The sequence below is a fragment of the Telmatherina bonti genome (assembly GCF_933228915.1).
Source record: "Telmatherina bonti genome assembly, chromosome: 10".
Taxonomy (NCBI): domain Eukaryota; kingdom Metazoa; phylum Chordata; class Actinopteri; order Atheriniformes; family Telmatherinidae; genus Telmatherina; species Telmatherina bonti.
The window spans coordinates 32844821-32872202 of NC_136628.1; the positions used below are offsets into that span (position 1 = coordinate 32844821).

The 27382-nt window shown below is 39.5% G+C and overlaps 1 protein-coding gene across 1 annotated transcript in view; it reads right to left on the reverse strand.

Moving 5' to 3' along the window:
• The window catches only part of LOC306761097 (junctional adhesion molecule 3B-like), a 45575-nt gene extending 22759 nt beyond the window's left edge, over positions 1–22816 (reverse strand). Inside the window, exon 1 of the mRNA XM_079247191.1 lies at positions 22733–22816. Within this exon, the coding sequence (XP_079103317.1) occupies positions 22733–22781 (49 nt within the window). The 5' untranslated portion in view covers positions 22782–22816. The remainder of the gene's footprint in view (positions 1–22732) is intronic.
• Positions 22817–27382: the final 4566 nt, after the last annotated feature.

Consider the following 27382-nt stretch of genomic DNA (forward strand, 5'->3'; position numbering starts at 1 on the left):
TGTCCCAATCCAACTCATTTATATTAGATTGTCCTTGTTTGTTAAGACAGCTCCACTGGACACGGTTGTCCTCAGCAGAATATACCAGCTTAAAAACAAATGTGCACAAAGTTCTGAATAACTTTTGATTATCTTTAAAATAAAATTAGCTCTGAAAGATCCATTCTTCTTTGGGTTTTGTAACACATCTTCCCACCTCCTAATGCTTTCCTTTTAATGAAGCAACAAAGTCGTCTTCCCCTGCGCATCATCACTTCTCCATAGATCAACAATCGGCGGACTGAAGAGAAATGGACCTTTGTTTCAACGCCAGTATTTTTCTCCTGAAAGCCAAGACTTGAGTGAATGATATGCAGAAGAGAAAAGGCTTGGTCGATGTTGAGCTACTTTATTTCTACAAAATACTGTTAGTAGTAAGTTCTGTTTCGCTTATTTCGTTGGCCGTTATGGTGCTACTTCAATTGATACTTTCATTTTACAGCATTTAACTTGCATAATCTGACAATTGGGCTTTCCTGATAAAGATAATGTCATTGTTAACTAGGGGTGGGAAAATCCAATCGAAAAATTGAATATTGGGATTTTTTGCTTCACAATTTTAAAATAGATTTTTTTTAAAAAAATGTTTTTTTTTTGTTGTTTTTTTAAATAAATACAAATAATCCATTCTAAAATTTGTGTTCTTTTCATTGTTTTTATTGATCTTTTTACTTGTCTTGGGCATTATAGCAGCAGAATGATGGTCTGGCTACTGTGTTGTTTTTTCCTAATTTGAATCAAGAAAAATGATGGGCAAAACAAAAGTTTTGTACATTTTTTTTAATCTACAAAAATAAAAAAAAATGAAACAATTGTGAGTCGCAATTTAAAATCAAATTGCCGCCCAAAAAATTTGAATCAAATCGGAACAAAATCATATCGTCACAGCCCTAATGTTAACTGTGATTAAAATGTTCTGCATGCATAAGAGATAAAATGGTTTGAAGTTTAAGAATTATGATTTGAAATGTGTACTGACGGATCAGAGCTGTGACCATTGTTATCTCCAATCCCACAACTACAACGGGGGCTTTCTGACTTTGTGACAGAAAAATAAAGGAAGTCAACAAGCAGGACTAAAACAGAGCCAAGGTTCAAACATGCTACTGCAGCCAAAGTTCACTTCACACAGTAAAGACTCCTCTCATACTCGAGCAACTAGCCTGCATGCTGGATAACGTTGTGGAAACCAGTTCAAGTCATTGCTCTCTCCCATACATAGCACCACAGTGGAGTGCAGAATGTGAGGTCGCCCAAAGTGTGTGGCAGTGTAAGGGATGAGCGTGGACTGACGTGACGTGAACTGAGCATTGACAGGCAGGTGTGGGGTTGAGGGGACTGAGTTCACCTACTGCCCCCACATTTTCATACCTTAAATGTCACAAAGCTGTGATCATTGACAAGGATAGACACAACCTCTTCTCAAAGCTATCTGTGAATTACACACAAAAAAGCGATTTGTTTCATTTTGGTGAAAGCATTTTTTATATTAAACAGAAATTAAAAACTATTGTGATTAAATACTGAGTAAGTATAACTTTGTGGCTCTGCTGGGATTTTAATCAACATAAATATAAGAACTGCTTCATAATAATTGAATTAAAAGGGTGGAAACGCATGCTCTCATAACCACACTGAAAGCAGATGAATTCCATTCAACCAGACGCATAACTGGGAATGAATCAGGCCTGTTATTCATTTCACGTGATGGTGTTTTCAGAACATTTCAAGCCCACTAAATAATCAGCAGAAAAATGAAACATTGAGACATCAAACAGGAATTTGCCAACAAGCTGGCCACTCAGGCAACAAGTGTGTATAAAGGCATACTCTAGACTCAAATAGTTTGTACAGGCTGGCCGAGCTGTGGGGCGGAGAATGTTACTGAAACAACAGCTGGGAAGGGAAACCATCCGAGGCTCCTTCTGCTGACCCACCCAACGGAGCCACACTTCCATCACCTGCTCAGGGAGGAATCCCTGATGGGTTTCCGTGGGAAATACCAGACAAAGGCATCAGACAGCCAAACCATGCACCGTTTTCATGCCACTCATTCTCCTTCCGAGTGAACTATGCCACCGTGCATCCATACAGGAAGTAAAGGTGTGCAGTATGCTATGGTGCTACAGCGTATTGAGCATCCAGGAAACAATGGCTAAGCTCCAAAGCGCTCTTATGGTAAGAATAGAGGACAGCTGGCGACCTCATTACGTGCTATCTTTGCTTGCGTCAGACCAAACTACTGTGTTGTGTTTCCGCTTGCAACGGCTGAAAATGGCACGTAGAAAACCCTGTTGTTTTGTTTGTTGTGTATTTAGGACAAAGTTAAATTCCATAAGTTTTGGAGAAAAAAAAGAAAAAGAAAAAAAAGTTTTTAATCAAATGTATTCTCCGTTGGGGTTAGAATGCATAAAATGTTCTCTTCAGCAGATTATATGTCAGTATCTGGTGTTTTTATGTCAATATAAAGATGAAAAAACCGCCACATCTGGCGCTGGATCCCAACTCTGAAATTAAAACCCAATGAAACTTATCAGTGTTTCGCTTTAAGGCCCAGACAATCCAAATGAAGTTTTAATAAATGCAGAATGAATATAGAATGACTCCACTGCTTGCATTAAAACGTAAACTGATAACTGCGAGTAACCATTAGTCACATTAGTGAGAATTGTCTGTGAATGTCTTTTCTGGCCTTTGGTAAGAAATACCCTGGGTTCTGTAAAGTGAGCACAGCAGGACCGGCCCTGATAAGCCATGACTACAACTCGGTGGCAAAACGCCAGGCTCAATTTGCTTAAATGCAACCATCTCTATATCGGCAGTATAACGGAGCAGGCAGACGTGGTTAAATGCCATTCTTACAGCCTCTTATGCTGTACGAATCTGACTGGGAGCCTCTGGTCAGATACCAGCTCTGCAAACTTCGCCCCTCTCCAAACGACTGAGTCCTGCACACCGAACAGCGTTAACAGACTAGCAATCGCCCCAAAGGAAGACGCCCACAGATGTGAGCACTGATGATCTTAAGTGTTGATGATTTGAGATAAAAACGGTACAGTCCCTCGGTTCTACATGAATGAATCTGTGCCAGGAAAGGATGGTAGGAGTGGGTGGTGGTGGTGGTAGGGGAATAGTGGGGATTTATTACCCTTGAGCACTGGATGGCGTTTCTTTTTGAGAAGCCGGTTAGGATGGAAATAAAGATTCCCCCTGAAAAGGAGGTGGAGAGCTCATGAAACCGTAGGGTCATTGTTCTGGTTTGAACCAGATCAAACCAGTATAAGTAGTTGTGGGGGAGGTAAATGTTCAATTTTTGGGTAGAGTGACTCAAATGCAGGGTTTGGTAACCTGCAGTATGTTTTCCCTCAAGTTCACCTCCCACAAGAGGCTTGCACATATGAAGCTCACTGTTTTACTCCGACCATCTAAATGGCTTTTGTTCTCCTATTTTCTGCTGCTGTTTTTTGATTTTCTCAATAAATTATTTGTTGGTTCTTAGCTTTTGTATGTTGAATATTTTAGGAACCACACAAGTGTACTCTTGGTCTTGGTTCAAGAGAATAACAAGTGGCTTTGTTTTTCAGCATGAGGAAAGCGACGCAGCGGAAAAGTCGAACAAGCTGTCCGACCACACGGTCCAACTAAATAACTCGAAGCTGCTTTCAAGTTTTAGGTTTTTAACAAAGTAATAAAGCACTGTGCCTTGTTGTGGTTTTAATAAACTGCTTGAATTTCTATTATTTCAAAGTTTTTTTAAAGGATGTAAATGCGCCAGAATTGGACAAATGGTTGTTTTATATATATATATCGTTCATCGATCAATGTTAAAAGGTCAGAAAACCCTGAAAAAAAAACGAACACAGAAAACATATATCAATATAAAAATACAGTTGCGTATAAATCATACGTCATACAGACAGTAGCAGGGAAAAACACTCACATCCATCGATAAAAGACATAAAATACTGGACTGACTGGCAAAAAACCATATCAATACTGTCAAACATTATTCCTCAGCAGTCACTATTTTTGTCTTTGTACACTGTTGTGTCAATGTAAATGTTCATAAAATGAAAAAAAAAGCAAGAATATACCACTATAACCGTGAGCTTTTGTGCAAACCAGAATCCTCAGGCAACCTTTGGTTTCTCTTTAGTATTACTGCTGTATCTTTATACATTTTCTCAACAGGTTTAAATCTTTTAAATCATTTACAATAATGCCCGTGATGTGAAATGATTTACAGTTACTTCTTTTCGGTCGGAAAATGAAAATATTTTATAAATATGTTAATGTGACTTGGAAAGCGGAGCAGGATTGTGACGGGAAATGGGAGAGTAGATAACGCAGTAATTTTGGGAATGACTCCATGAAACATGCGGTTTAATGACGAGAAACTGACAATTTAGTTTTATTACTACCTTAACCACAAAATGTACAGGAAATCCCTCGACACAGATGGCCTTTTGACTATCCGCAGGCTCATCCTCTGCCCCCTTTTAATTTTATCCTCTTTCTGTTGTTTTTTTCTTATCTAGCTCAGGTTATTACAGTCTCAACTCAATACTAAAGATTGTGATCAGCTGTAATACTGGTGCAATTTGTTTCAATCATGATGCCACAAACTTATCAAGCCACAATAAAAATCCACCTAAATTACTTCCTCGTCCTTCTCCTCCATATATTTTTATGGCACAGTAACTGAATAACCCCCCCTCTAATGGAGCTCAGACAGAGACCCGCCACCATGTTACTCGTTGCCTATGTCTGGCATCCTGACAAATATCCGAGGCACTCACTTACCAAAAGTATGCCCTCACACACATGTGGTAACAGCGCTGCGTACACAGCGTGATTCACAGCAAAGCCTAAGAAGCATGAACAATGTGGGCTCTCGTGATCTCATATGACAGAATCAGAAAATTCCATTAATGCTCTCTATAACAACTATTTCAGCTCTCTTTAAGTATTAATTCCTTTTCCATGCTTTAAGAAAGGACAAAAAGAAAGATCACTTTGATGCTCATCAGCTGCCAGTGTGAGATCAATATCAGTAAGGAAGATGCCATCTGGACTGCTTTCTACCAAAAGGTATTTTGGTGAGATTTAAGACAGCCTTAAAGTGCTAACAGTTCCAATTCAGGCTCAACAAGTTTACCACTAAGTCACCCTGAAGGGATAGTCCTCCCACCATATGGCCAGATGGTCTGGTAACAATCTGCCATCCCAGTCTGTCCAGTCAGCTGAATGTAAACTGTTCTCCCATCAGGACTGGTGGCCTTTCCACGGGCTATTCATCACAATGATAATACAGCTTATGGAATCTGCATGAAAAATAAAGTAGATATCTTCCTGTATTACTGCGATCACTACTCTCACACTTTTTCCTCCTAGATAGCAAATACATTTGCAAGCTTTCTGGTGTGCTTGTTTAAAAAAAAAAAAAAAAAAAAAAAAAAAGTACAAAAGGGCTTTAAATTAAACTGGAGCAGGAAGCATGAAGAAAGCTCTTTCAGTAAAAAAAATAAGCATTAAAAAATAACCAAAGCAGTTTAAAATGAATTATTTGAGACGAGGAAAACTCTGCTTATCAGCTGGTAGACTGACAGACAGTTTGATGACAAAATTAAGTCAAGGGTGGTAAATCAGGCTAGACCCACCAGTTGTAGCTTAGAAACCAGACTACACAGCAATGCATTACCACGGCAACAAAACCCACCATCCAGTATCTTTAAAGTTCACTACTTTACACATTAGATTTTACTTGTTTACAATTCAACATTTTTTAGATGGGCTGTATGCCAAACTGTTTCTTGGCTAGGAGGAGCTGTTGCTGGGCAACACAGTAAAGTTACTGGTCCCACAATGTGTTTTTAATCATTTAATCAATATCTATCTATCTATCTACCTATCTATCTATCTATTGTATCTCTCTATCTATTGTATCTATCTATTGTATCTATGTATCTATCTATTGTATCTTTCTATCTATTGTATCTTTCTATCTATCTATCTATCAATCTGTAAAAAGCAAAATATAACTTGTAAATAAAGACTGTAGTTCAGATGTGCTTTTGAGCAATTTTTAAGACCAAAGGTGAGCAGCGTGTTTACTAAAATACTGAATTGTTGCTCCACTTTTGACATGTGAAATCAGGAACAACCTGCTGCGTTCGTGATGTTTTGCGACTTGTCACAGGCTGTCAAAGTTACATCTGAATTCCATCAGGTTTGAAATACCACAGCAGACTCATGCAGTTGCAGCAAGCTGATATGATCTAAATCTAATTTGTGATTTATTTTTGCAGTCAGAAGCATCCAGCATTATTTTAAGATGAACTTGAGATGGTGCAAGATTGACGACAGATAACTGGGTGTCTTGCTTTAACCTCATTGCACCTTCATGTCAGTGACTTGCTGAAGTGGCAATAAAACGAAACAGAAATCAGAGCAACAAGTTGCGTTTTACAGCCGCATCATGGATGCCTCTGTAAGTAAAATGTCTGTTTATGTGTTTTCACACATACAGCCTAAATAATCATAACTCATTCAGATGAGCACCAAAATTTAATTTCATGTACCACAAACACTCTGCAACCCAAACTGTCTTACCTCATATGGAGCAATCAAGGCTTTCTTTAATAAGATGAGGACTTGGATTACGCTTTCACACTGATTTTTAACCACTGTGAAATGATGAGTGCTGCTGTAAGGCTTGTACACCCTAAATTACAAAGATGTGTTAAAAACATTTTAATTTCTGAGAAATACTGAGACCATTAGCACTGATCAATCCATCGTTTCCACGAAGAAGCTGCCAACTTGTACGAAGTTTTACTGATCTAACGCAAACCATGAGCATGACCTCATGTCAAATAGGGCTGGGTACCGAACTTTGGTTCTTTTATTACACCGACCGAAAAACTTCGATACTAAACAGTATCAAAATATGATGTGTCTGTCGGTGCCAAGTTTCGGTGCCTTTAAGGGTTAATAACAGGAACGAGAGCTGACAATGCTGCCGATGATTGGCTGTAATGCCACATGTGGTTCGGGCACATAGAGACAATACCGTGTGGTTACGCCCACAACAAGGTTCACGTGTATTTGTGTTGCTAACTATAGCGCGTGTGTTATCAAAGCAGGGAAAAAATGCCTCCCAGGTCAAAAGTGTGGCTCCATTTTAGCAAGATTGATGCCAACAGTGCGCGGTGCAATATTTGCCAAAAACAAATAGTTGCTAAGGCTGGTAACACGACGAATTTGATGAAGCATTTGAATGTGCACGGAATCAATTTAAGGGCAGAAAGTTGCTCCGTGTTTGACTGCAAGAAGAGTGGACCGCATGCGTCGTCCTCACATCATTCAAGTCCGCCTGAGGACGTTGAAGAGACTGGGGGGCCTCCAAAACTTGCACCACCGGACCCCGTTTTACCCGAGCGGACCGACGACGGCGCTGTGTCTGGGATTTCAACAGGTAAGTTAACGTTTAGCAAAATTGGGCCAACGTTATGTTTGTTTACTTACGTTAACGTTACTGCAACTAAAAAGATGCACCGAGATGACTAAAATGTTACTTTATCACGTTCTGGATATATTGTTGTGTAGCTTTATTTTATGGCTATTGAGCTAGAAAGGTAACAAATGAACGACAGTGACTGATATTAGCATCTTTATAAGAGGTTATCTGTTAGGTCGGTCGATTGGTTGAAGAGTACATCTTATTTTAGGTGTGTTGTTTATTTTCTCCTCACAGAAACTGCTGATCCAGTTCACCATGGTGGGAGGAAGACAAGGCCAGCCAATGTGAATCCTTTCACACTGGCTGAAAAAGGAAAACTGTCCAAAGAAAAACAAGATGAGTGCCACAGGGCAGTTACAAACTTTATTGTTAAAGGTTTGCTGCCTTTTTCCACAGTGGAGGCTCCATGGTGGAGGTAAGTAAGGCTCAAAAGCTATTGTTGATTAGTTATCTCTCAGCTACAGCTTAGATAATGTTTTTTTTTTTTTTTTTTTTTAACTTTTATAGTAAGCAGTAATAATAATACAACCATACGATCATTGATGTTTTGTGTTCCAATTTCAATTTAGGGAGATGATAAGGGCCCTAAACCCCAGATATCAGTCCCCCAGCAGAGACACTCTGTCAAATACACTCATACCTGCATGGTATGCAGTAGAGAAGGGAAATGTCAAGACAGAATTGCAAGACGTCAGGGATGTAGCTGTGACTGCAGATGGCTGGACCAGTGTGGCACAGGACCACTACCTGACTGTTTCAGTCCACTACGTGAGAGAGGGTGCCATGAAGGAGAAAATCCTGCATACCAGGGCAGTCTACACATCACAGACAGGGGCTGTAATAGCTGAGGAAATAGGGGATATTCTTGATGAATTTAATATCAAGGAAAAAGTTGTTGCCATTACTGTAGACAATGCAGCTAATATGGATGTAGCAGTAAAAAAAATGAGCATTCGAAAAATTGGCTGCTTTGCTCATACTCTAAACATTGCTGCTCAAAAGTTGTACACTATACCAGCAGTCTCCAGGTGGGCAGGAAGGATCAGAGCTATGGTGGTGTGGTTAAAGAGGTGTAGCTTGGCTAAACCTGTCCTAAAAGAGAAGCAGCATCTTCTCGGTAAGTCTGGAAATGGAAACAGACTAAAGTTGGAGCAAAATTCCATGGCTAAATCAGTTATTGAACTACTACTACTACTACACAAAGACAACCTATTTGACAACCAAACACATGCTCTCTCTAGGTCTTTCACAACATGCTGTCATTCTGGATGTGAAGAACAGGTGGAACAGCTTGTTTCTGATGGTGGAACGATTTCTGGAGCAGTTCCCTGCTATCCAGGCAGCTTCCATGGACCCTCGTTTAAAAAAACCAATGGAGAAGGACAGGTATTGTAGATAAGGAAGTACATTGATATTACCTTATTCCATTTTCAATGTAAGCTAAAGTGCTCAAAAGGCTGTAGCTACAAAAAACAATGTGTACTTTTTTCAGACTGGAGAGACTTTCTGATGACGATTACAGAAAAGCAGAACAGTTTGTCAAAGTTATGAAGGTCCTCTATACGTCAACCATCTGCATCTCTGCTGACAGGAGTCCAACTCTGGGCCAGATTCTACCCATCTTGGGGAAGCTCCAGCAGCACTTTACAGTCACTGATGAGGACTCTTCCTTTACACAGTCCATAAAGGAGAAGATCTGGGAAGACCTCTCAAAACGATACCAAGTGTGTAACAAAATTCTGATTTCTCTGTTGTTTTCATTAAATATACTCAAACAGACATAACTACTATAGCATGTTTTTGCTGTGCAGGATGAGAGCATCAAGCAGTTCTTAGAGGAGGGCACAGCCTTAGACCCGAGATTCAAGTCTAAAGTGGCCGATGGAGTGTGGACCAGATTGGAGGAGGAGCTCATGAGCAGAACCTCACAACAGGTGTTTATTGTTGTTGGTCGTATTCCTTTCCTCTTCCATTGTAGTATATCAGTGTATATGACTCATATAATCTATTGAATACAGAATGAGGGTGTAAAGACCAGGGTCCAGGCCCAGAACTTGAAACAGAACCTTGAAGACACCATTGCTGGTGACCATGTTAATGATGACTCCTCTGATGAAGACTGTACAGCTGCAGTAGCAACAGTGGTAATATAGCATGAATGTGTGTATGTATGTGTATGTGTATATATATATATATATGTATATATATATATATATACATAATGTTATATATATAATTCCCCCATTTATTATTTTAAGGAAATTGACTGACACCAAGGCTGATTGTCTTTTGCTTCTCTTTTTTTCCCTTTTTTTTTTTTGTTTCCAGAAGAAGCCAAAGCTCTCTGCCCTTGAGGAGCTATTTGCTGACGAGGACATGGCAGTTGAAAGGAGACAAGAGGATACTCTAACCACTGCACAGACAATTCAGAGAGAAATACAGCATTACAGGGATCTGCTATCCACCCTAACCTCAGTGAATCCAGTAACCTGGTGGTGGAATGTGAGGGATACTTTGCCAATATTATCAAACTTGGCAACTAGGTATCTTTGTGTGCAAGCATCATCCACACCCTCAGAGCGTACATTCTCTACTGCTGGGGACACCATCAGCCTGGAGCGTGCATGTCTCCTACCTGAGAAAGCAGACATGTTAATTTTCCTGAAAAAGAATTGCTAAGTAAAGCCTCACTAAAATTTGAGGGTGTTTAGTCTGCAGCAATGAGCACCAGATGCTGCTTTGTAACTTGTTTGCAACTGTTCTTTTGCACAAAAAATTTGCATTTAAATTGATGTTGGAAAACTGATTTTTGAGTGTGAGAAAGCCAAAGCTGAAAAATAAAACTCAGAATTTATTGATAATGTGTAATTTTATTTTTGTTAAGTATCGAAAAAAGTATCGTTGATGAACCGGTATTGAAGTGAAGGTATCAGTACCGGTACCAGTATCGAAAAATTTTGAATGATACCCAGCCCTAATGTCAAACCTTGTGATTTAATCACCAGAACCGCAGCATCTGCTCCTTTTTTCAAGACAGATTTCGATGCTTCTCATTTTGATGCCACGTGTCTGACTTTTGCATCCACACCTGCAAGCTGCCACCTCATCGAGCAGCCCTGAGGAGAGTGTGTAGAGGTCTGGAGGCCACATCGTACCCACTGCCAGATGGAAGACAAGGCAATGGGCTTGAAGCTAATGCGGTCCTGATTAGCAGAAGGTGATGATGTGGTAATAATGTTTATTGGTGAAGCAGTTTTATCAATCAGACACAGCACCATGGATAAGTACGTACACTACAGCTTGTCTGTGGAAAATGTTTACTTTGAAACCACCAGTTCTTTTTGTGTGATAATAAAAAGCAAGAAAACTTCCAAAAATAAATAAATAAAACCTGTGCTTTATATTGCTCCAAATCATACCTCATCATATTATATCATATTATTCAGCCTGGATTTAAAAAAATACTCCACTGAATGAACATAAAAAGAACAAAACAAGGATTTAAATGAGATTAATTATTTTTTGTCTTGACATTACACTAAAAACAATTTAATTTACTTTAGTATCTGGGGTGTCCAGCTTCGGCCCCCGAGGACCATAATCCCGCTGGTTAGCGATGCATCCCACATCTGACTCAGATTAATGAGTCATTATGCAGAAGTTCACAGGCTGTTGGAGCCATTTTATTTGAATCAAGCTTGTTGAAGAAGGCATACACTGAAAATCTGCAGGACAGCGGACCTTGGGAACCGACTTTGGACACCCCTGCTTTCGGGTTCATTCACAGCAGGACAGTCCGCTAGACTCGGTCTGATTGGAGACTGGGCTCAGTTGTAGGGGGGTGTATAGATTACGGCAAAAGAGAGGACAAGACTTGCATGAAGTAGAAAACTCTGTTTCCTCCATGAACATGAGGACGAAACTATGACTGTTTCGGGTTTTTCATTGTGTCTAATGCAAGTATACCTCAGAAATACACTGCAACAATGGACGCAGTATGAACGGCAGAAGACGATTACGATGTATTTACCCACAATGCAACACTATGCCAAATGCAAGTAGTGACTATTTTTGTAGTCCACTTCCTGTATTTGGTTGAAAAGGACAGAGACCTGTGTTTGTAGATGGACTGGGTCTGCTTCTTTGACCCAAATCAGAATTCATTTGGGGCGTTCACATTTCCCCAAACAAAGCGGACTTTGATTCGGATCAAAAAGGCTGATGTGAATGTGCCCTTAGTTGGTTCTATTTAAAATGTTTGGTCCATTCAATTCAGTTGTTTTTTCCACTAATATTTCTATACTTGGTCTCAAGTTAATAGAGTTGATCCAACGAATTTTATAGTAAAAGAATCATAATTAGAATAAAAAATGTCCTCATGGAAACTAGCATAGTCTAACAAAACTGCTTAATTGAAAAGAAATAAATGTAGTCATATGGAAATCCATTAGTTTTTAATGATCATTTAAAGACTTTTGGAGTGTGTAAACTGTGTCCCCATCTAGCATGTGTTCATGCAAACTAGAGCTGCAACTATCGAGTACTTTTGTAATCGGGTACTCTGTCGATTATTTCTTCGAGTAATCGAGTACTCTAACGATTTTTGCTTTTATTATAATTTGTAAAACAAATACTAGAAACTCAACCAAAGTAAATCTATAAATGTATATTTGTGAAGCTGTTGCATGTGTTGTTACTACCTAATGCATGAGGGAAATGTTTTAAAATATACTTTTAAAATGTTTTAAAAGTATCATATTTTAAAATGTGCCAACGTGTTTGTGCACGCGCTCAATGTGTGAAGAAACAATTCTCAACCGGTTGCAAATTTCTGCCTTTTAAAAGATTTAAAAGAAGAATTCACGTAGAAAGAAGGACTGACTTGTAAACATGTCCAAAATATCTAAGAACTAGCCAATGTCTTGGTGGACGACAAGCCTGTTAAAAGTGTGTCTGTTTAATATGGAATAAAAGTTTGCTGCAGGAACAGAGGCTCCACCTGCCGTCACACGCTGCCTAAAACATGCGCTTTGACTCTGCGTGTGTGCAGGAGAGACAGATGAGGGATGGATTACAAGACGGTTAACGTGCATTAGCAGCTGACACCTCGCCATGCCTCGTTACTGCTGACGAATATCGCAGGTTATAACACTGTACATTTAACAGCCGCTGCTGTTGTTGATATAAATCGCGAAGCTGAATCTCTGCTTGGAGCGGTGAAGTGTCTGTGGGGGGGTTCGTTTCAGGTGCAGCCACATTGACCCCTGCTATACAGCACACACACTGCACTACGTTTTCTGCCTTTTCAGTATGAAATGGTCCCACACTGCAACTTTTTCTGTCTTTTCCTCCCCTCTTCTTCATTCTCTGCCATTAAAGACCAAAGCAATGAGAACCTTCAGACAGAAAGCAAACCGCTCGCCGCTGCTGTTTGAAACGTCCGTCATCAGTCCGGGTGAAACAGTCGTACTGTACAGACATACCGCAGGCGACAGGTTCTGTTTTTATATATTTTATACATGTTTAGATGTTTTATATGTTTACTGAAACAGTGATGTAGTCCCTCCAAACAGTGCAGTGGTCTGAGAATGCCACGCTGATGGATAAATTAAAATATATCACCACGTGATATTAATTAAACAACGCCTCGAGGCAGATAATTTGCCTCGATCATTTTTTCTACTCGAGTTACCTGAGTAATCGTTGCAGCCCTAATGCAAGCTGCTAAAACTGCTGTAATAGTCTGCTTGACAACAAAAAGTAACTAAATATTACTGAAAATAATAGACAAACTGATTTTGTTTTACACTTCAGACCACATGATCCTCTGCTGCTTTGTCCAAGATTTCTGTTTTTGTTTCAAAAGAGGAAAATTTGCAAAGCACTTTATATGTACAAGAAGTGCTTCAGTCCGTGTTGCGAGGCCTGACTTCATATGAGCTTTCCAGGTGAGGAGGAGGGTTGTTTCTCTCACATAAAATGCAAACAGAGTTTATAATCACGACAGAGCCTCACACATATCTGCTTACTATCATAACCATGAGCCATATCAGATTTAGTAGATTTAACAGAAAAATATAGATTTGATTCCTGCTGCACAGACAGAGATAACATTTTTCTTCAAGCAGTTCCAACTGCTTTATATCCTCCAGTCTCTCCTGTATTTCATTAAATTACCAAAACTGCAGAGTCCACAGAAATGTGAAAGCCTGTGTTACAGCCGCTTTCCATTTAAAATGTGACAGCGCAGCCCTCAGCCAGTCTCAGTTGATTTTAATATTCAAGTTAGATATCAAGGGTTCACCTAAGTATGCTTTCTGACACTCTTAGTCCCTATGTGACCTTGAATCATCTGAGTTTAATGCCGTCTTGTTTCATGCACAGGGTTTGTTGTTATGATTCACTTTTAGTTTTTTCTGAAAACGAGAGAAATTAGTCCACAGTGGTTATCGCAGTCCAGCGGTTTCGAATGAACTGTGATCGGACACCTGAGGTTGTCAGAAGACTCTGCCTTCAGGCTATTTTTAGACAATAATTGCCCTTTTGTCACAGCCTGGTAAACAAAAGATGAATCCAGTGCGATTATATGGTTATGACTCTTAGCTGGAGAACAGCCTCAAGCTCTTTACTTTTCAGCCACATGTAGTTCACTGCCTTGCTGTCATTAGTGAAACCCCTAATTATTTCACTAAGCTGACGGCATCCCAATGTATGATCAATGGTGGTCTCCTCTGACCTATTGACATATTCCATCAGTATCCAGTGAACACACAACCAGGAGAACGGCTGTGGTGCTTCCTCCCTGCAGGGGATCATGTGACCAAAGATAAAGATCATCAAACAGGACGCCGCTGTTGTGCTGCCCAAAACTCAGAAAGCCAGTAAGGAAGCAGATTGGAGATTATCCCGGTGATCTGGACCAGCCTAAACACTGAATAATAAAGTCTTGGCTAAACAAACAACCAATTTGGCCTGCTACTGAGCAAGGCCTATCTGTTCCAAACACTCATTATCCAACAATGTCCATCTTTTCCTTATGACTCTCTTCCTCCCTTCTGGTAATTTGACCGTACAGATCAACAAAACCTCACAAGAATGCCTCTCCCACACCTCAGTCATTATAATATTTTCATTTGGAGGTTTTTGGCCAGCAGGAGTTGCTGGGAGACTGGTTCTAATTTATGACTGGTGGTTCTTTCCCAACCTTGTCTTTATTGACATGTGAAGCACAAACATATGACAGTTTCTGGAACATGAGCCTTTCAACCTTCGCAGTCGTCTTCAGAGAAAGACTGCAAAAAACAAAAGAGAAAAAGCCTGATAAAAGCAGGACAGGGAGCTGAATCTTGACTCTGTGTCGAGTTAAAGTGGATTTCTGTCTCAGGAGATGAGCCGACACACCCAGCTTGTTTTCTGAGCGCCTTCAAACTGCCAAACGCTGTTCAGCTCTGTCTTCAAACCCCCTCCCTGCTCCACTCTGACCTCCGCCAGCTCATCAGCAGGCGTCTCTTTTATCTTTTAGGAAAACAGGTGGTTATGATTGTTAGTCAGCGCTCATGTGATGCGAAGGTTTCTGCCTCCATGTGTTTTCTATTTGGAATGCTGCATTTGCTAACAGTCAGGTTTGGGAGGGACAGATATTTCTGGTTACGCCTGCAAGGCTCCTCAAAACACCACCACCACCCACTCCTGCTCAGCTGTTTCAGGTCATTCCACAGGAAGGGCCATGTGGTATTTTCACTTCATCCAGCAGATTCCTGCAGCTTCCCCACTATGTGACTAAATGCAGCAATTCTAAAACGGCAAAACTGTGTGATTTTTTGCAAAAGTTCGCGTACGTGATACAGTTGTGCTCATATTTATTCATACCCTTTCATTAAAGAAGGAAAAAAGCAGCTGCCTGTAAAATAAGCTGAAATTGACTAAAGTAATAATAAATAAAATTTTTATGAAAATCATTACATTATTTTCAAATTCTGGTTCAATAGAAATATGTTTTTAAAAAGGCAAACAAATAAGATAATTTATTACATATTAAATCACTCATAAACTAATATTTAGTTGAACAATCCTTTAATGTTTCCGCTCCAGTCAGGTGTTTTCTGTTCCTCTCAGTCAGACTTCTGCACCTGTCGACAGGTGTCCCACTGTTCAACAGAAAAGTGCTCTAATTTGTCCAGGACACATTTGTTTGGTTGTTTTTTTTTTCTTTCTTCAACTCACTTTAATAAAAAAAAAAAAAAGAGTCTTATATTACTAAATTATATTCTTGCAAATTTTTAGTTATTGTTCCTTTTTTAAGTCTCCAGTTATTTGAGTGACTGTTGTAAATTCAGCCTTTTCTTTAATGAAAGAGGATGAATACATATGAGCGTTCGTGATACCTAACTACTTGCTGTTACTCTGACATCTCCCATTAAGAGGTGTGCAGAAAGGAAGTCTTGACTTGTAGGAAACAAATACCGAACATCTCGGGACTTCTTTCTGTTTTCCTGCCTCTGATTTACTCTGCCATTTACTGTCTGCAGTAAAATGTCAGACTGTATGTGACTTGCCCACAGGGGCCGAACATGCCATTCAGAAAGTGCTCCAAACATTTGCTTTGCGAGCTTTGGGTGGGCAGAGAAACATCAGACAACAAGCACCTCCTCGGGGGGAACCGCTATCAGCAGTAGTCTGGGAGCATGGCGACTCCTGCCACGCCAAATGGCTGAGACACACATGCAAGAGTAATGAAAAGTAAAAATGCCCATGTCTGGTTCAGGAAAACGTTTGAGGAGAGGGTTGCTGGACAGCGCTGACGTGGGTTTGAAGATGTTCAAAGCTCTCAGCACGATTCAAAGCTTTATCTGCAGAAAACACTCAGCGACAATCGGGTGAAGCTATTGTTGCTTATCTTATCCTTTCAGACTAAAAGAGGGGGTTAAATCGGATCTAGCTGATGGGCGACAGCCAGAACAAAGACAATGTCAAATCATTGGAAAGTCATTTGTCAAAGAGAGAGAAAATCACTTCTATACTTTAAGTGTGAAAAATCATAAAGTCTGTGTATCCTAGGGCTGTGACGACATGCTTTTGTCCCGATTTGATTAAGATTTTTTGAGTGCAGATTTGATTTAGAATGCGATTCTTACAATTCTTTGATATTGATTGATTAAAAACATTAAAAAAAATGTACAAAACTTATTTTTATAATGGATTTTTTTTTTAATTTGGAAAAAAACCGATTTTTTTAAAAACAAAAAATCTAATTTAGAATTGTCAAGCAAAAAAACCCTGATATTCAATTAGTTTTTCCCACCTCTAGTGTATCCCTTTCAGAAAGTCGACATATCTTTTCTGTTTCGCTTGAATTATGTAAACGGACTGAAACTTGATGTAAACTCACCACCCAGCTTAAAAAAAGAAGAGATATTTGAACTGTATTCCCGTCTGCAGATGTTTCTTATAAAAGTATGAGCAGTGATCTCAGAGTTTATATCTGCTCACCTCTAATCCACCTTGAGCATCTTCCAAGCCCACATATCTTGGCCGTGGTGCTGGCAGGAAACTTCTGGCATATGTTCCACCTTTTTGTTTGTCATATTTGTGAGTAAAGCGGCTCAGGTAAGGTAAACAATGGAAAATGTCAGTGCATTCCATTAGATAAGATTGGAAAGTCTGTTGTACGCACGTGTACTTTAAATAACAAAGGGCCTCCTCTTCTTTGCTGCCATGACAGATGACTGGGCTCATATTTGCAGCGTGTTCAGTGGTGCTGGGTTTAGCCCTCACTTGGAACGACTGCGTGACCATTAAAATGATCGCTGCTCTAAGAATGCCATGAACAGAAATAACAAGCTCATCTCACAGACCCAGAAAATAAAACTAAGCAAGGCCCACAGAGAAAGCAGAGAGGCTAGTGACACAGTCTTCCCAGAGCTTCTTATTCTCATTGTGAAAGATAAGAAACTAAATTAGGAGAACAGTTATTTAGGAAAACAACAAGCTTTCTAATTACCGTCACTGCCCGTTATGAATCAGCGCCTATCAGCAGCAATTAGTAATTCATAGCACAGCTTGTGGCCAGCTCCCGTCTTGCCACATTTGTCTTGTTCCTAAAGACAGCGGCGATGCTGGCCAGGTGCCGACCGACCACATGGCTAAGCCCTGTCCACGCAAGACAAAAGAAATTCCTAAACCTTTACCGGCTCACCGCCCCCCTCCTGTAAATATAATCGTGCTGCTATCAGTCGCTGTCGCAGGTTTTACTCAGGAGAACATCATTAGAAGACTCTGAAACATCATGTAGTGGAAAACATCTTCTCACAGCCTGAAGGTTCATGAAGAGAAACAAGGTTGAGAGCACAGAAACATATTTCAAACAAGCCCCACTGCCAATCCTAATTAAAGTAAAGAGAATAAGCCTCCTCACACACACACACACACACACACACACACACACACACACACACACACACACACACACACACACACACACACACACGTGAGAGATCACAGGAAAGACTCTTATGTCTGCATTTCTCTTTGATCTGTTTGTCCTCTCCCTGTAAGCCAAGGTGAAAAACTCAAAGCAGTTTCCGTGTCATGTTGACAGATCAGAACAGAAATGTCTGAAGAGAAATCTGTACACATGAAAAGGAATTCGTTCATTGATGTTTTTTAATGATTCGATCGTGTTCACTTAGGAAATCCTTTCATCCAAAGCAACTTACATGGTAGAGACATGTTGAAGGCAACATTGGCTTTAGCATATTGCCTGCAGCCAGCTCAACATGTCAAGTTGGGAAAACTGGGCTCCAACTGGTAAAGGATAACCGATTTGCTTCATATGACCATTAAACCTGTCATATGAGGAAATAAAGCCAAATAAAATTAAACTTTATGATATTGTTGGCTGATACCAATGTTAAAGGATAATACCAAGTCATTGAAGCGGTATTTTCTTCTATTTTTTCTTCAGTGCCTGGAAAATAAGCACATTTTATACAAGTCTATGTCCCTTTAAAGTCCAGGAAAAGAAAAACTGATGGAAAAATCCAATTTTTAAAATCTGAAGTCCTAATTTGGCTCTTTATCGATTGTCTTTACTTATTTACTTTTTTTTTTTTTTTTTTACCATGTGATAAGTCAAAATGATTGTAGTCTAATCTTCTGCTTCCTGGTATCCATTCAGGGACAGGAGACAAGTGTCAGATCATTTTTACAGTTTTAAACAAAGTATAAAGTACCATAAACTGATCCACTAAGTCTCAGAAGCTGTATGTATAAAATATTATATGTTTGGCTTTTTTGGGTTAAATACATATATATATAAAAAAAAAAAAAGCTTGCCAAGTTAATGAGCTTATTTAAATGTACACAAAAAATCGGATCACTTTCAATTTTCGGAATTAAGAGACTATTAAAGTGATCCTATAGTCAGCATAATCTGACAGCTTTCATCAGATGATGGCAGCTGTCTGAGAAATCACACTGACACTCCAAACTCCATCACACTCTGAGGACTTTATGAAGGCAGACCTGCATATCTGATTTGTCTGCACGTATGCAAAAAATGGCATCTTGTAAACAACTTCCGTTACTAAGTGAGAAGTGATGTAGTCTCAAAGATATGAGAAGAAATGCACACAAAAACAAACAATAATAAAACAAACAGAAAAAAAATGAAGCAGTTTGCAGCAGTGGGGAAGACAGAGAATAAACGAAGAAAAACGTTCACATGTGTCTGTTTTGCAGACTATGGAAGCGTAGAGTTGTCATCCTAATGAAACAATAAGTGGGGGGCCGTATCACGTTATAACATGACCATTTATTGTAAAAACGTGATCATATTTATTGTAAAAACGTATTACCACTTGAATGCAACTAAGATGATGCAGTTTGTATTCATAGCGATTCCCGTTGATTCAAGTTGATCAATCCGAAATTATTCCACGTCAAGAGGACCGGACTTATTCTTCCTTCTGTACAGACCCATACTTTTTAAAATGGTCCTTAAAGTACGCATACTTATTACAATGTCATCAAAAGTAGCAGAATTTCACCATGTCTCAACCCAAGCATGAAGTCAAACTTTATAAATTCCTGTACATGAGCCATTTGTGATCTCCTATCCACACGGCACACAATTTCCTCATCTGAAGTCGAAAATGCCCAAATTCACGTTCTCATACAAATCACGTTATAACGTGATACTTTTCACATTTTTACAATAAAACTATCATGTTATAACGTGATACTTTTCACGTTTTTACAATAAAACTATCATGTTATAACGTGATACTTTTCACATTTTTACAATAAAACTATCACGTTATAACGTGATACTTTCCACGTTTTTACAATACAACTATTATGTTATAACGTGATACTTTCTACGTTTTTACAATAAAACTATCACGTTATAACGTGATAAGGCCCTAACTTTTTTTTATTAGGACGACAGCTCTACGCTTCCGTAGCAGACTTATTAGCAGCTAACGCTATAATCTCATGACACCAGTCTTTTCAACAAAGACCAAAACAATAGGAAGCTCCATATCTACTTACTTATAGGGAGGGAAACAATTAACAAAGAAATGAAGACAAGGTTTTTCTCTGAATGTCACATGTCAGAAGTGCATTTAGAAATGTCAGATCTGATTATTGAAACTATCTGATTCCTACCAGTTATCAGACGTGGATGATCATGTAAATGGTCTTAATGACGGTTGAGGTTTCACATTTATTTTGTTGCCAATAAAACTAAACACGAACCAATCTTGTTGGCTGCCAGGCTGAGTCAGTGTAACTGACCCTACAATGTTAATAAAATATGAAACATGTGATATTATTGTTGAGTATTGTGATGATGATCAGACTTATAAAGACATACTAGAGTATATGACGTTGAGCTAAGGTAGATTCATGAGGGCTACATTCAGTATCTGCACCTGTACGCGCTGGATGAATATAGATCATGTACGAAAGTAGAACTTCCTCTGGAGTCCAGCACTTATGAATATACTGTCTACGATGAAAAATGATCTAAAGCCTTCATATTGCATATTTTGACATTGTAGTGATTATAAACTCCTGATGCGTTGGGCAGTCCCCTGAATGCAACACAGCCATGACACATCAAACCAATATCAGCCATTGTCTTCCCACTGCCAGTGATTGATTTGATCCTATTTGCCAAAAGGCCAACTGCAGTAAATAAGCTGAAGATTGATCAATACTGACACAAGATTAATATACAAGACGAAGCAGTTTGGATTATTAAATGTTTCTTTTCTCTTCCTCACAAATGGTTGGGGTCATGTTTCACTGAGAACTCAAAATGGAAAAAGTAATAGCACAACACTTTCAACAACATACATAGATCTGGAGGCTCTGGCATATTTACTTTATAATAAGATATATATAATAAGAATAATATAGAGAATAAAGTTACATAACATCATGTTGCATGCTGGTATGGGAGCGCCATCTTACAAAGAAGCGCTCCTGTTATATCTTTTTTCTGGAGTGGCTGTCGCCTGTTTAGATACTTTTTTTTGCTAAAAATATACAAACTTATTGGAGAAGGAAAACGACGGGAAGAGTAAGCGAGGACAAGATGGAACTGAACTATGCACTTAAATTATAAATGAACAACTCCATAATAAGCTGATATTGTGCTGAAATCTTTTTTTGTTTTGATAAATTTATATCAAATTAAACATCCTACAAAGCTTCCATAGATATGCTGCAATGTAGTGAGATTTGTAAGTGTTCAAATTAAAATGTATTCATGAGTTGCACAGTGGACATATACATCTAATATTTAGTAATTAGGAATAAAAAAAAAAAAAAAGAGATTGTAGAGGCAGGAAAACGATCTTGAAGTGATAAAATCATGGTCTTAGCTTACAGGAACAAACAGGAATACAACTTCGACTTCATCATCTCTTGACTGAAAGTAAACTATACTAAATTATTGAACTTTTTTATGAGGAATATATATCTTATTGAACTAATTTGAAGTTATTTTTAAAGTAGCCAAAACATTCTTGATTAATAAGCAAATCATTACATTTTACAGCAACAAGTGTTCTTATAAATTTTCAGCCACGCGTTAAAATTAATGGAGAAAAAAGCTACTTTTGATGTAAAGTCTCGGAGGGTTAAATAGGGAGAAGTTATATAATTATATATAAGTTATATAAACTTATAAACTGTATGGAAAATGCCGGGCGAGGAGCTCGTTGATAAGCGTGCAGAAATATTTGCATTGTAACTTCGCTACAGGTGTTTTCAGCTCCGGGACCGATGAGGAGAGCAGATAAGGGCTTCGTGTAAAAACTGATCCGACCCATCGACCCCTGATGCTGTTTACCAGCTAAGTCCTGGTGCGGTTTGAAAGGGCTGAGCGGCGGAGGGAGGATGAGGAGGAGTGGGGGTAGGTAGAGGACGCCTGGCTGGCCTGGCTCCTCCCGCGGTCAGCCTGCTTTTTATTCCGCCGCAGGAAAAACCGTTATCTCGCATCACTACATCTCTGCCATCACCGCGGCTTCAACTCCTCCCGTTAAATACTTAACCGAACGAGCTACAAACCCACATTTATACATGTTTAATTCACAAAGCAACAAACTTCAACCTAAACTTTTGCACCCCCCCCCCCCCCCTCCCTTCTCTCTCTCTCTCTCCTTCGAGGAGCGAGGACACGCGCGAGCGCACACAAAACGTGGTTGATCAACCAAACTGGTGTACCGCTGTGTTTCAAATAGCTGAATATTTAGTTCAACCAGCCCTACTATATGTTAACATAGTCTGATATCTTTTAACTAAAGTTACAACGCGTTAACTAAAATAAAACCCTCTCTGAAAAACCGAATAAAATAAGTTGCTTTTTATTTTAAATACAATAAAATGGCGACTACATTTTCCGTTACGATCTAATCTAACGGATATTTTACTTAACAGCAGAGACCTTAAGGGGGGCTCGCGCACGGTCTCTTCTGAGTTTACCGTTAGTTGCGCACGCATTAAGTTCTAACAGCAACCGTTTTCCGTTCAGGTGGGGGGAAATAGGTCCATAAAACTGATGTATGAGCAGAGGGCATTAGACTGTCGCCTTCCGAAAGAGAAGCAGGATTAAAAATGAAAGAAAAAAAGCAGCCGGTTAGAATGATTTTAAGTACTTACAGTGAGTTGAGAGGAGAGTCAGGAGGCAAGCCAGACGTGTTTTCGCCATCTTGGTGTCGATGCAATCCTCGGTTTGACTGGCCGTACATGCGCAAAGTAGCCATAGAGAGAGGGAGAGAGACATAGAGCGAGACTGGCAGAGAGAGATAGAGAGGGAGAGGGCGGGTGAGAGGCGGAGGGGATCTATTATATTAAGTTTCCATGGCGACCGAAAGCATCACTCACACAGACAAGAATTTATAGTTGACACGATGTGGGAGGCTTTTACTACTGTGGCCTTACACTGTAGACAGGCAGCTATGAAAGCACCAGCCTCCAGTTTCTTTTTTAATCTGTGGGATGGAACATAAATATACATAAAAAAAAACCTTCCCACTTTTTCCTCATTAAAATTAAAATGAAGGAAATTACAACAAGGTAGCACCTAAAAATGTACGAGCTGTAAGTTAATCATAAGTAATTGAAGTTGCAGCGTCTTATAAAACATTCATATGTAAGTTAATTACTACTCCAGGCCACTTCTGCTTCCAAGGAAATTTGTAAAATGGTAAAGATTGAATTTGGCACATTGTGACTGTGGTGACAAATTGCATATGGTCGCCTATGGCGGTAATAAAATGTTCCCTAATCATATCATTCGACTGAGTCTACATCATAGGTCTGTCATGAACCGTGGACTTGACTCAGACAATATGTCTGATGGAAATGACAGGCACTGCATTCATGTCAAACCAGACCTCCCTCACCTTGTTCACATGAAAGACCAGCCTCAGTCTGGTTGAGTCCTTTTGTCACATCACACTAGACATGTTCTTTTTACAGGCCTCTGTTTATATAGACATGCACTGCTTACATCAAACATTTTTTTTCTTCTAAGCTCTGCAATAACTCTGAGATAACAACTGGTGCAGCCTAGAAAATTGCCCAAAATAATGTGCATGTAAAAAAACAAGACAACAACAACAACAAGTATCTCAACCCATTCAAAATACAGCCACAGGGTGAAGAAATACCTCAAACGACAGGCATAGTTAACCACTGGGTGTCACAATTGAATGGTTCTGCCCTCTGAAAAGTCCAATCAGACACAATTGCAATGCTCTATGCATACTTCATTACTTTAGCAATTAAATCTAAATATAGATGTATGTTGAATTATGCTTGGATGCCTATGACTTCCATTACATAACCCATGTGAATCTTTAATTTAGGCAATATTCCAATATAAATCAGGTGTAGTTACATTAACTGCTCTCTAGGTTGCCATTTAAATGTGGAAGAAGGACATTACTTCCAGTTAAAATGAGCAGACTCAATGTATTTGAATAACTCTCCATGTGCAGACTGGGTATATAATGTACTTAAGATGCTGCATGTTTTGTGAAAATGATACGTGACAGGCCGAAAAACCATGTCAGGAAAAAAGAAAAGCATTGTTTCATAGAGTAGAACATTCTGCAACTTTACGAGCCAGAGATAAAACAGCCTTTAGCATATGCTGTTCCAGTTACTTTACTATTTATTATTTATTTTTTTTGAGAGCTTAATCCTGTAGCTGTCATCCTCCAGTATTTAAATTAAAAAAAAATCCCTCTCTTATAAAGCATTAGTACCTGTTGTTCCAACAAGTTTTTTGCTTTTGTGGAAGATTTTAAAGTAAAACATAAATATCTGCTTGTTTGAAATGCACCTTGTCCTGTCGGAAAACTCATAACAGCGAGAATTTCTACACAATGACATGCATTTAAATGTTTTTTTTTTCTGATCCTTCAGTAATATTTGATGTACACTGACTTCCTCTGTGATATTCTGTCATTATCGAGGTTTTATTAGTGATGCGGAACATCACGACTCTGGTTGCACTTCGTAGAATCATTCAGTGCTTTCCTCTCTGAGGCTTGATCTGCAGCTGTCTTTGGAAAACCTGGTAGAAAACAACTGTGCATGACTGTGGAAGTGTTTTTTCCCCTCTTCTTGTCAGGGAAAACAGAATTAGACCAAAGGGCTTTCATGTACTCTGCGCCCACTGCCCATGGGGAAATGACGTACGACTAAAAGAGCTGGTTTCTCTGCATGAGTTTAAAGTGATTACAGAGGATGTCGAGGCAGATTCACTGAGAACTAATTTTTTTTTTTGTTTCGCCTCTATGTATTTCAGCCTCTCTCTCTCTTCCTATGTATTGTTATTGAACTTTAACAGCTTGCTCAGTTTTTTATGACTTAGCTTCTGCTTAAGACTTCAGCATGTAACTCTGTTTTCTTAATCCATTTTTATCTTCTCATTTATCTCACTGCTCTTGCTGTGAGATAGGTCTTTTTTTGTCAAAGCCTCTGCATATTTGGTGTATCTCTTGGTTATACAGTCATGCATGGATCAACCAACCAGATGGTAATATTGAATGGCATCCCAATGGACCTCTTTTATTGCTGTCATGCCAAGTTAATCCCACCCTACAAACAAGGCATGGCAGCACCTTCAGCGTACTACAACAAAATGACGTTTGCAAAAAAAAAAAATGCACGTTTGTCTTTAAAATCTACACTTGACATTGCATTGTGTGATCAAGTCAGATGTATTTTTTTTCTGCACATGAAGATCTATTTTACTTCAGCTCAAAGCATGACCTCTGCAGGGTCATCGTGCAAATGAAAGACAACACAAATGCAACAACAGCTGAACAACGCATGGCATGTCATGATCGTAAAGCCTTATATTTGACAAATGGTGTACTTATTTGATCACTATAAATTGCAAAAGACCTTAAAACAAATCTATGACAAATAATAATAATAAGTAATGGATACAAGCGGAAAGTGAAACAAAACGGGGTAAACTAACCGCTGACAGGTTAACTGCAGATGCCAGATGACATAATATGGAGAACTGTATATGGAATTAACAAGGGAAAAGTAGAGGGAAGACGAAAGACACAGCAGAGGCGGCAACAATAGAGACTTTACTACCATTCAGCAGATGTTGGCAGAAAAGTCAGGCAGTTTGGCTGTGTTCTGCCTGCTGGCAAAAATCTGATGATCTTTAGGAGAAAGCGACCACGCTGTCTGCAAGTGTTGCAGAGAGAACTCTGATACTGAAGAAGAAAAGGGACCAAATCTAGACCACAGAGAAGCCAGACGTGGCTATTTCTGCTGGGGCTTGCTAATTAGATAAGTCGAGGCCCATAACATGTTACACATCAGATCATTGCATTGTTCACATGCTGGTCTTTTGATCAAGAGTTCTGAATTCATAGCGGGATTCATCGAAAGTTCACACTACATGAGTAATCTGCAAGGAGTTACACACCATGGGATGTTTGACCAGGCTTAACCTCCAACTCGTCTGACTGATCTTCATCAAACAGTTCCAGCTGTTAAGCATACAAGCCTTACTCTTATCCTAAACATTACATCCTCTTCCATGCATGTCCTGCTTTCCATTAATCTGGGAGCAACACAAACCCCTGAGTGAATTCATGGGGCCATGGAAACCTGATTAACATCTACTGTCACTTTCAGCAAAGTGTGAATGGTTGCAGGTACATTCGCAGATTGGCACAGCACAACTATTGTTAAGTTGACCTGTGATCAGCTGTTTGGAGGAATCTGAATCTGACATTAAATGACTTAAAGCTGGGGTAGGTAATCTTGCTCAGACATTTTTTTTTTTTACTCTAGGTGAAGTGGTTCCTCGTCCTGATTGTAATGAGTTACCCTGAGAATCCTTAATACAGCCACACACAGGGAGTTCTGGACAAATGACCAGTTTATTGGTGGAGGAGTATGAACAGAAGATCAGTCCGGGGGAATGGTCTGCAGAAGAAACCAGGCAACAGCTGGGAGGTAAACAGGATGGCAAAATACTCGTCCAGGCAACGACAAGGCTCAGAGATCCAAAGACAGGCAGGGTCGGTAACCAGAAGATCCGAAAAGTTGCGGTGTCCGTTGAGGGCAAGGCAAGGAGGGTAATCCAGGGGCATAAAGCAGAAGGTCGGCAACTGAGGATCAATCCGTAGAACGCTGGAACAAAACTAGACATAGGTCTGATTATTATCTGGCAGAAAAGGAGGGATTGGAGGGAGCTTAAGTAGGCAGTGAGAGAAAAGGAAACCAGGTGAACTGAATGAGGTAGCAGAGGCAATTAGGAAGCCAGCAGGTGGATCGAGTTACCAATGATGAGCGCCAGGAGATCAGGGTGGCAAAAACATGACACCTGATAGTATGTCTGTCCATTTTGCAATGATGAACAATAAGAAATATAGTTAGACCCCTCAGTTTACTGTAAATCTGTAAAAACTCTTACCAATGCAAACGTTCAGACCGAAATGAAGTTGTTCATTTATAATATTTCGTAAGCTTCTTCTCCCGGTTCCCCTCCTCCCCCTCCAGCAGCGCATACCTGATTGCCTCACCCTACATATAAATGGTGTGTTAGGATGAAAATACAAAGTGGTGAAGAAGAAACTCGGAAGGAAAACATGGCTGAGAAAATGCAGGAAGGATTTTTTGGCTTATTTGCCTCCTCCTGCTAAACAGAAAGAGAAAGAGAAAGAGAAAATTGTTGATGGAAAAAGCTGCGAACTTGAAAAGCACTCGGAGAGCAAACCTCCGCCACAGCTTTTAAAAAGTTCCTGGATCCAAACGGTGATCCGG